This window comes from Rhizophagus irregularis, chromosome 27, assembly GCF_026210795.1.
Source record: "Rhizophagus irregularis chromosome 27, complete sequence".
Classification (NCBI taxonomy): Eukaryota; Fungi; Glomeromycota; class Glomeromycetes; order Glomerales; family Glomeraceae; genus Rhizophagus; species Rhizophagus irregularis.
Window position 1 is genome coordinate 1,451,516 of NC_089455.1, and position 10,576 is coordinate 1,462,091.

The 10,576-nt window shown below is 28.1% G+C and overlaps 1 protein-coding gene across 1 annotated transcript; it reads left to right on the top strand.

The window, feature by feature from the left end:
• Positions 1–1,594: 1,594 nt before the first annotated feature.
• OCT59_018221 (uncharacterized protein) lies at positions 1,595–2,074 on the top strand (the record flags this gene model as incomplete). The annotated part of the gene is made up of 4 exons (XM_066148620.1): positions 1,595–1,624; positions 1,691–1,779; positions 1,853–1,902; positions 1,992–2,074. 4 exons carry the CDS (start codon positions 1,595–1,597, stop codon positions 2,072–2,074), a joined length of 252 nt encoding a protein of 83 aa, XP_066004531.1.
• Between the last annotated feature and the right edge of the window lie 8,502 nt (positions 2,075–10,576).

The window sequence follows — 10,576 nt, forward strand, 5'->3', positions numbered from 1 at the left end:
GATCAAGATAATACAGTAACACCTCCCTAAGTGCATACCTTCAGCCCCTGACTATGCGTACGTGTACTTAGGGAGGGTGTGCATTTATAGAACAGCCAATAGAAAAATAGATTTTGTTACACAATTAGGTTTCTGACAAAAATTTTTATTTATAAGTTTTAAATTTTTTTTATTAAACTCAAATCCAAATAAAACAACATATTTTGCGAAAATTTAGTGAAAATATGTGTTAATGTCAGTTTGCCGCATTAAACTATTTTTTTTGGCCCTAAAAAATTTTTCAATCTTTCCCACTATCTGTCTCCTTAAAAAAAAATGTTCTTGCTATACTAATTTGGGATAATTGATCAAGTAAGATGTTCACACGCTTGTAATTTACTCCAATTCATCTATAATTTAATTGATGATGTTATAGTAGTTGGTACTAACGAATTTCATAGTCAAATGTAATTGCTTGTAACTACAAAATAAAAGTTTACTGTTATATAGTTCGCTATGATTTCACTTCTAAATTGATAAATTAAATTAATTTAAAAATTAACCGTTATCAATGATTGGTCAAAATTTTGCAATAGTCACGTGAATGCATTTATGGAGGGTATTCTAATATACCCGGGACTCAGATTTGCTTGCACGTGCAGAACATAGAGGGAGTGCACTTAGCTCTAAGTCCCGAGCTTAGGATCAAGCTATGGAGTGCATATAGAGAGGGAATGCACTTATAGAGGGTGCAGCTTATAGGGGTGTTACTGTAGTGATAATGATATTGAAGATGAAAATAATAATGAAGAAGAAATTCAAAACAGAACAAATTCTAGTAAAAAAAAAATCAAATCAAAAAAAAATAAGAAACATAAATCAAAATAATTCTTTTTTTTATGTAATACTTGTTATAATCTAGTCTTAAATAAGTTTACTTTATTGGATTATATAATAAATTGAATGATTAAACTTTAGATCGAACAGATCTAATCTGATTTGATCTGCATAAAACCAAATATTAGCTAACATTTAGCAAAACAATGTATTTTGTTATATTTTATTTATTATAAGCTTATAAAAAATATCGAAATAGATTAATTAGAACAAAATTTTAATTAACAAACATGTAATTTCAAAATATTATTTAAATTAAAAAATCATACACATATCGGGTATTATATAACATATTGGTAACTAATAATTTAGATATCGGACACCTGGTAACCAATTAGATACATATCGGGTATATATATATGCATATTAACAACATATTAGGTATCCAATTTGATTTCTAATTGCGCAAAATTATATATAGATACCTGATGTATTTTCATGTGGTACTGTCTGATATTCATTTTTGGTTACTAGAAAGCATTATTTATTGATTTATATAGCTAAGTTTATCATGCTCTTAATCTTTAGATTATCAATTATAACGTCATGATTTTCTAAAAAATATTATAAAATAATGGTTTATTCCCCAATTTAACATTTTAACATCAATTTTTTTTTCTTTTTTTCATAAGGGTTTTTTTTAAAAAGATAAAATGTACGTGTTTTTTATTTTTTTTCCTACATTTTTTTATTTCTATTAAAATGTACAAAAAAAACCATGAACCTAATATTGAAAAACCTGAAAAAAGTAGGACGTTTCGTTACGAAGATGAAAAAATTGAAAAAACTGATAAAAATAAGATATTGTTGTTAGAAGGCTCAAAAGATCGCAAGTCAAGTTTATAAAGATGGAATAAAGGAAATTTATAAACTTACTGTTGACGCACTTAAAAAGAATGATTCGTAAGTAAAATAATTAATATAAAAATATAAATAAAAAGAAATTCCTAAATATAATTTTAAATATATTTTTTAGTTATGAAACAGATAAATATATTTCTTCGTTATCTCATATTAGCAATATTAGTAAGAAATTTTTAACAATTCACTTTCGAGAAAAAACGTCCTATTAATTTAGTTATTAATATAAAAATTTCCATTATATTTATTATTAGTAACAACAGCTGCCAAGCACCAACAACCACAACAATCACAACAACAACCACTACAACCGTTACACCAGTCTAGTATTTATTAATTTAATACGAAATTAAAGTTTATAAATTATCTAATGACTTATTATATAAAAATTTTTAAAATTACAAAAACAGGTGATTCATCAAAAATTTTTTGTTTATATTGCTATGGCCCACATTGGCTAGTAAATTGTCACCAAATACCTCCAAAATATAGGGGAAGTTGTATAAAGTGTTGGAAAAGTACCAGGCACCAAGCAAAGGATTGTAAATCTAATAGACAGAAAGAGCCTTGGCGCTAGAGCTTTTTTTTTATAATTTTTGTAAGTAAAATTTTAAAATTATTATTACTAATTTTTTGAATCTAATTATTTAACTTTTTTCAGATCAGATCGGCTGAAATTTTTTTTAATGTTTAAGTGGGGCAGCCAATTTCTTTTTTTTTAAGTCAGCAAAAATTTTTTTTTTCTTTAGTCCAATTGTGATTGGACTTAGTTCGATTGGGGTCGAACAGTATTCTGATTGTGGTCAGATGTAAAATTTTTTTTTTAGTCCAATTGTAATTGGACTTAGTTCGATGGGGGTCGAACAGCATTCTGATTGTGGTCAGATGTTCTTTTCGTAATATATTATAATATTCAATAATGTTTTTTTTATATTTTTTTTATCGTATGAATAATTTTTAATATAATTTTTTTTAAAAAAAAAATAATAAAGTTTTATAAAAATTCCGTATATTAGGAATTATTTTGTAATCACAATACATATTTTATTTTTAAAAGAACTTTTATATATAAAACCTACTAAAACACGATCTTTAGCCATGTCACATAAGAAATTGGTGTATTCAATATTAATGTAACGTTTTTTTTTAAGCAATGTACTTATAAGAATCAACATTTATATATATATATAGTATCAGTAAAAAAAGAAAGAAATGTTAGTACGTTTCTTTAATATTAAAAAGAAACCCCCTCCTCCTCTATTTCTTACATTTCAAGTCTAAGTTTATTCAAAAAGTCTGAAAACCTAAAAAAAAACAAGAAAGAAATGTTAGTACGTTTCTTTAATATTAAAAGGAAATCTCCCTTCTATTCCTTACTATGTTTCTTTAAAATTAACAAAAAGTTCTTCTCCCCTTCTCTATTTCTTATTACATTCCAATCCAGGTTCGTTCAAAAATCTAGTGAAAAAAAAAGTCCCGTTATTCTACAAATGAGAGATCCAGCATTCTAAAAAAAAGAATAAATATATATTTAAACGATCTTAAAGATTATTAATGATCAGTCAGGTGACTGTCAATTAGATTTTAACCAATAAGCCTTAGATTTATCTCAAAAAAAAAATGAAATTATTAGAATTTTGTACAAATATCGGTACCCGATATCTATTAGAAATATATTGGTGATTAATAGTTTAGATATCAGGGTCTTAATTTTTAGGTGTATTTTTAATGTGATAAATCGGGTACCTGATATGTAAAAATGCCCAATATATAACTGATTAGTCACTGATATATAGGTACCCGATATGTACCTGATAGAATCGATTTTGACCAGTGATACACATATCGGATACCTGATATATATTATATAACATATTGGTAACTAATAGTTTAGATATCGGACACCTGATAATTTAACTATATTTGAAGTTTCGCATTAAAAATCAAATCGGGTACCCGATATATTGTTAATATGTATATATACCCGATATGTACCTAATTGGTTACCGATATATAAGTACCCGATATGTGTATGATAGATTCTTTTTTGACCTGTGTTAGAAGCGGATGTATACATCTAAATCACACAAAAAAATACCTACTTTTAAACAAACAACCAGGAATCAAAGGAGCAAAGTAACCACTCACTGATATTAATATATCAAACCTACTGACAAGAGTTTGAACTACAAGAGGATGAATAAGAGTGAGTCCATAATATTATCAGAAGAAATCTCAAGTTGACAATTTATGATGTTCAGCCATTTCATTCAAAGTTGTAAACCTTGAATCCTATGGTTTTGGTCAAAAGGCATACCAAATTAGACTGAACATAATGTTATTTTCTTGATTAATTTTTAAAGGGTTTGGATATAAGAAAATTGTTCAAAATTGTCCAAATTGTCCAATTGCCTAACACTGCATAGAGGAATTTACTTTTATTTTGCATAATTTTTTTCCTAAATATTAAATCAAAAAAACTTTTAAAATGACATATAAATCATTACAAGAAATTGATGAAGCCAGAAAAAGCCAGAAAAAAAAGGTTAAAAAATAAACAGCAAGCAATAAGAAGGTTCAATCCACAACAACTACAAATGCTAGAACAAGAAAACAAAAATCAAGAACTGCCATGACAGATGAACAAAAAACAAATATTCTTGAACAAGATAAACTTGCACATCAAACTAGGTATGCTGCACAACAAGAACAGTCTAAAAATTGGGTGTTATAATATAGACAATTATATTGAAGATATGATGGAAGGTGATGAAATAATAAATGGTAGATATAGATTTGAAGGATGAAACAAAAGGATTTTGTTGTTTAGATGGACAAGTTATTTTATCACCTTTACATGAAACTCCACCAATGTTATATAATTTGCTTACATCAAATGATCCAAATACAGAAACCTTATGTGGATAATATTGGAGCATACAATAGCATATTTGCATTTACAACATTGGGAGTAAATATTGATGAAGATCTAGTAAATGCCAAAGAAGATGTTTATACTTTCTGAATTCAGGGTGCTCTATATCATAGAATTGGTGGATTAATGCCTAAAGAAAATTATCCACCAGCATTTGCTCAAATTTATTTTTATGATTCAAATATGGATAATCAACTTAAAAGAAGACAAGAAAATTTTCTACATTTGAATTCTGACATGTTGAGTGCATTACAAACTGAGTTGTGTGACATTAAAAATCCATTTGTTCATAATTTATAACAAGCTAAAAGTATAAATAATATTGATGATATGAGATTAATTATTCATAAAATACATGGTAAAAATATGAGACAATATAATAAACCAACAGCCAGTGAAGTTGCAGTTATTTTTCTAGATTTTAATTATTTTAATCAAGTACCAAATCCAAGAGATATTGTTATCAGATGACATAAAGATAAGTTAAAACATATTAATGAACTATATGGTGCTTATGATCCTTTACAATATCCTTTATTATTTTCATATGGAGAATATGGATGGTATGATAGATCTTTTAATTGGATCTGAAATATCTAGAATAAATAAAGGTAAAGGCAGAGCAATAAAAATTGAATCCAATGAATTTAATGACAAGCAAGAAGAAGAGAAAGAAATTAAATCTGATGATGAACAAGAAATTGGAGATGAACAAGCAGAAGTTAAATGAAAATGAATTACAATTAGAGAATTTGTAGCATATTGAATTCAGAAAAATTATTTCAACAATACTTGGTAGATCAATATGCTAAATGGGAATCAAATAATTTAAGATGGTATAGAAACAATCAACAAAATCTCAGACAAGAAATATATTCAGGTTTACAAGATTTTACTTCAGATATGCAACAATTGTATCAAGATTCCATGGCAATTGTTAGTGAATTTGGCAAACCTGATCTATTTATTACTGTTACTTGCAACCCAAATTATAGATGAACTTTTACCAAATCAACAAGCAAGTGACAGGTCAGATTTAGTTATAAGAGTTTTTAAATTGAAATTAAAATCAATTACTCATGATCTTTTTATAAAAGGTGTATTAAGGAAAAGTTATTGCTCATATTCATGTAATTGAATTTCAGAAATGAGGTTTACCACATGCACATATATTAATGATATTAGCACCAAAAGATAAACCAAGAATATCAGATGATTTTGATAAATTGGTATGTGCAGAAATTCCAGATGAACAACAACAACCATTATTATATGAAACTGTTAGCAGAGGAAGGTTAAATCCTAATTTACCTTGCATAGAAAATGGAAAATGCAGTAAATATTATCCAAGAGATTTTGTTTCAATAACAGCAACAAATAAATTTGAATATATAGTATATAGATAAGAGATGATGAACGTAAAATTATAAAAACAAGAACAACTATTGATAATAGATGGATTGTTCCCTATAATCCATATTTATATCAAAAATATAATTGTCATATTAATGTGGAAATATGTTTAAGTATGCGATCAGTAAAGTATCTTTATAAATATGAAATTACAAAATATTTTAATGCAAGATATGTTTCTGCTGCTGAAGCATATTGGGCGAATATTTAATTTTAAATTACAAGAAAGATCTCATAAAGTTGGAAGACTTCCAGTTCATTTATCTAAACAACAATCTGTAATTTTTCAGGAAAATCAAGATATAACAACAATATTAGAACAATTTTCACACACAAAATTAACCTGTTATTTTGAAACCTGTGCAAGTAATCAAGAAGATTTGACAATTACAAGTTTATGCTATATTGATTTTCCAAAACATTTTGTTTGGAAAAATGGAAGTTGGCAATCAAGAAAAAAAGGTGGTGAAAAAGTAATCTCAAGAATGTATATGTGCAATATACAAGATAAGGAACGAAATTATTTAAAACTTTTATTAACTCAAATTCATAGAGCAATATCTTATGAGGCTATTCATACTATAAATGGAATTGTTTATAATACTTTTGAAGAAGCAGTATGACACCTTGGATTATTAGATGAAGAGAATAATGAATTTGATAAATGTCTTGTTGTAATCTTCAAGAAATAAATCCCTTTATTTTATTAAAGAATCATTTTGATAATTTAAATGAAGATTATATGCAACAACAAATAATGATTTTAGAATTGTAATTACAAAAACATTAATAGATATATATTGAAAAATATCTTATTCCTTATGGTAAAACATTGTATGATTTTTCTATTACAAGACCTGATTACTCTTTAATAGAAGATTTTCAACAATCTGATATGATAATGGAAGAATTAAATTATGATTCAACAGAATTTACAAAACTTTTTAGCAAATGTAGATTACAGCTGATTGCAAAATTGTAAGACCACTCTATGATTTTCAATTTGAAAATTTGATATTTTGAATTTTTCAAAAGCAAGTTTAAATACCTATTTTAGTAATAACTTTAATCCCTTAAAATTAATAAAGATTTTAAAGTAATTTATTTATATTGAACCATATGATATATTTCTATTTTTATTTAAGGAGTTGAATAAACAGGTTTTTAACTTGATTTTTTTACTGATTTTTGAAAAATTCAAAATATCAAATTAAAAAATTAAAAAATCATAGGGTGGTCTTACAATTTTGCAATCAGCTATAATTACATTATACCATTTATTTATTTATTTTTTTTTAATTAATCAGAAAACCATAAAATTAATTTTTTTTATCCAATTTTCTATTTACGAAAAAAAAATTAACATTGTTTAAACTGAACTTTATAATGACAAAACCATTTTATTTTTTTTTGATATATCTTTTTTTTATCCAAAACAATAAAAAGTAAATAATTAAGTATGCATTTTGCAAATAAATAATACATTCCACGTCTTACTAATAAATATTAAAAATAATAAAATATCCCAACTTATCCTTTATCAAGCTATCCTGGATGTAAGCTTTCTTCCTCTGTCTTCCTTTCCTGTAACCTGCTGCTATTTTTATTACATTGAAGTCTGTCAAACATAAATTGTCTGAAATAAATGTCGCTAAGAGAATAAATGTGTGACACTGCTATGAATGTCAATTCTGCAGCAAACTTTTTACTTCCAATATCTGCTTTAGACTTTGATAACATCAGACCTTGACTTTTGTAAATGGTTATTGCCCACACTAGATAGAGACGAACTTGTTGTCTTGAACATATTGTCCCAGACTTATTACCTTCCTAATTTGACAAAAACTGCTGCTAGAAGTAATGGTGGACCATGGACCTTGATTTTTGAACAGGATGTCATTCACTAATCCACAGGTTTGCTGTGAGCATTACACGAGCTTCTTTTGCCAATAATAACTGAGGTTCAAATACCTTTGCCACATCTGAACTGGCTTTTTTGGCTTTGTTTCCGCCAGTATGAACTGCCATAATCTTGGCCACAGGTCACTTTAAATATCTGAGTTTCTTTATATTGATTTTTTTCAACATTGTTACATATTGTTAATAAGAATATGGCATCTGAAAATCTTTCCTGTTCCTGCTGATTTAGATTCTCTTCAAACTATGTACTGAGTATCTTCCAATTGTCAAGGCTGCTTTCCCCATCATGCATCCTTAGAAGTATGTCACAGAATTCTTTTTGTTCGTTTGAATTACCTGTTTGCCTTAGAATTACATCAAGCTTGAATACTTCTCTTATATGTTTATATGCAGCTATACCTTTATTGGAATTTCCATCAGCACTTGTGTTCTTGGAGAATATAGGAACATCAAGTACTGGCAGTAATCGACAAAATTGCCAAGTAATATGATGTGGCAAGAAACTATGGATTCTGCCATGGAACAAACTATCAGTTTTCAGGGCAAAGTTCTCTTCTGAAATTTGCCTGAAAATACTAACAAGCTTTGGGTCCCTGTAGCTAAACTTGAGCATTTCAATGTCATTCAACCTTTCCACCCTTGACAAGGAGCTAGCCAGTATTCTTGATTCAGATTCAAGTCTTGTGATCCACTACTCACCATGTTAATGCTGGCAACCATAATGCTAACAAATCTGACAATCTTGCTAATGATCATGCTCAATCTAGTAATAACCATGGCTAATGTTTGCAAGTATATTACTGGATATTGCATATTGAATCACTATGCAACCTGTACAATTCTCTGCTCCTTCTTCCTGCCCTACTAAATATCTCTTGGCCGCCTGTTACTCCTTCTGTGCCTACTATTCCAGTTTCAACCCTTTTTCCAACCGCTCCTTCATTTGCTCCTATTCCTTCTTGCAAGATGAACTTAGTGCTGTTATTAATAATCACTCAAGCAGTATTCAAAAATTTTTGGTTCCCTTAATGGTGTCTCTTCAGGTAAAGCTAATTCAGCTTCCCATTAGTTTCATTTTCTTCCTCTTTTCCCCGTTCACTTATATCATTGTGCTTTAATGGTGAACAATAATTTTAATTATGATACCTTTGTGCGAAATCCCCCTAACCCTACTAATGTTAATGAATTTTCTTTACAAGAATCTTTATTTTCTTCTTCTAATAATAACTCCCTTATTCCTAATTCATTCAATATCTCCTCTTTTAATGTTAATGGCCTTAAAATGTATAGTCAAAATAAAATTGAACAAATCTCCTTTTTTTCCCTTAAATACACATTTACATGTTTCTAATTATACTATCTTTTTTTCTGATTTGGATGCTTCTTGAGACACCCACTCTACTGGTGGTGTTTACTAATTCTTATGCTCCACATGTACAAAATTTTAAATCCCACTCTTCTTGTTTACTTTCTATTGACCTTTATTTTAAAGGCAATGTGAAATTACACTTACTTCTGATGCTTATACAAACTTTGATCCTTACCAAACAAGCTGGTTTATACCATGTTATTTGTAGTAACTTCAATATGCATCTTGATAAATTTTATCCTATTTTTTTCAACCAACCACAAATGTGTTCATCGTTTGTTTAACTACCTTTTATCACATGGTTATAAAGATTATATTCCTGTTAAACCTTTCTGACTCTTTAGGAACTTTTCGTCATGATGACCAAATTACTCATATCGATTATGTATGGTCTTGCCCTATCCTTAAAGGACTTGCTCATATTTCTGACTACAATCCAATTTCCATTATGATAAGTCATTGCTCACCACCTCTACAAAACTTACCCATGCCCGTCAGCTCAAGCGCCATACCCATCGAGTTTTCAAATTTGACTTAATTGCCACTAAAATGGATTCTCTATGTGATGTTCTTCCCTTTCATGGCACATCAATCAGATGTGTGAATATCTTCAATTACATATTCTCAAGGCCGCCATTGCTACACCTTTTATTACTGTTGGCAATAATTATACTCTGAAAGTTCCTAAGGATTTGGAAATCTTATCTTACTCCGCTTCTCATGACACAAGTGTAAAACCCATCTTATTCGACTTCAAAATATTCTTCAACTTTATAAGAAAGTCCTTTCTTCTCCCCCTGTTTTACCCAACTCTCATGTCATGTCAACAAGATGATTTCAATTCCTTGTTAAAGACATTAACTGATTAGAAATTGGACCTGTCTAAAAAAATTTCAACCCAACCCATCAACCCACCTGCTACCCACCTATAATTTATATAAAAATTACTATTTATTTTAAAACTTGTAAAACATTTATATTATATATTGATTTCTCTTTTTTTTTTTAACTTCCCGGCAATTCTTTCCTTAATATTACTTTCTTATTACGCTCTCTCTGAACTATAATATTATCTTTTAACAATATAAACTATTTCTTTTATTTATTTTATTTTATTCCACCAAGAGTAGTAAATCCTATCTAGTACAAATAATAGCTATCATATATCGAAATACATTCCAACTAAAAACCGTGTCTAGAAT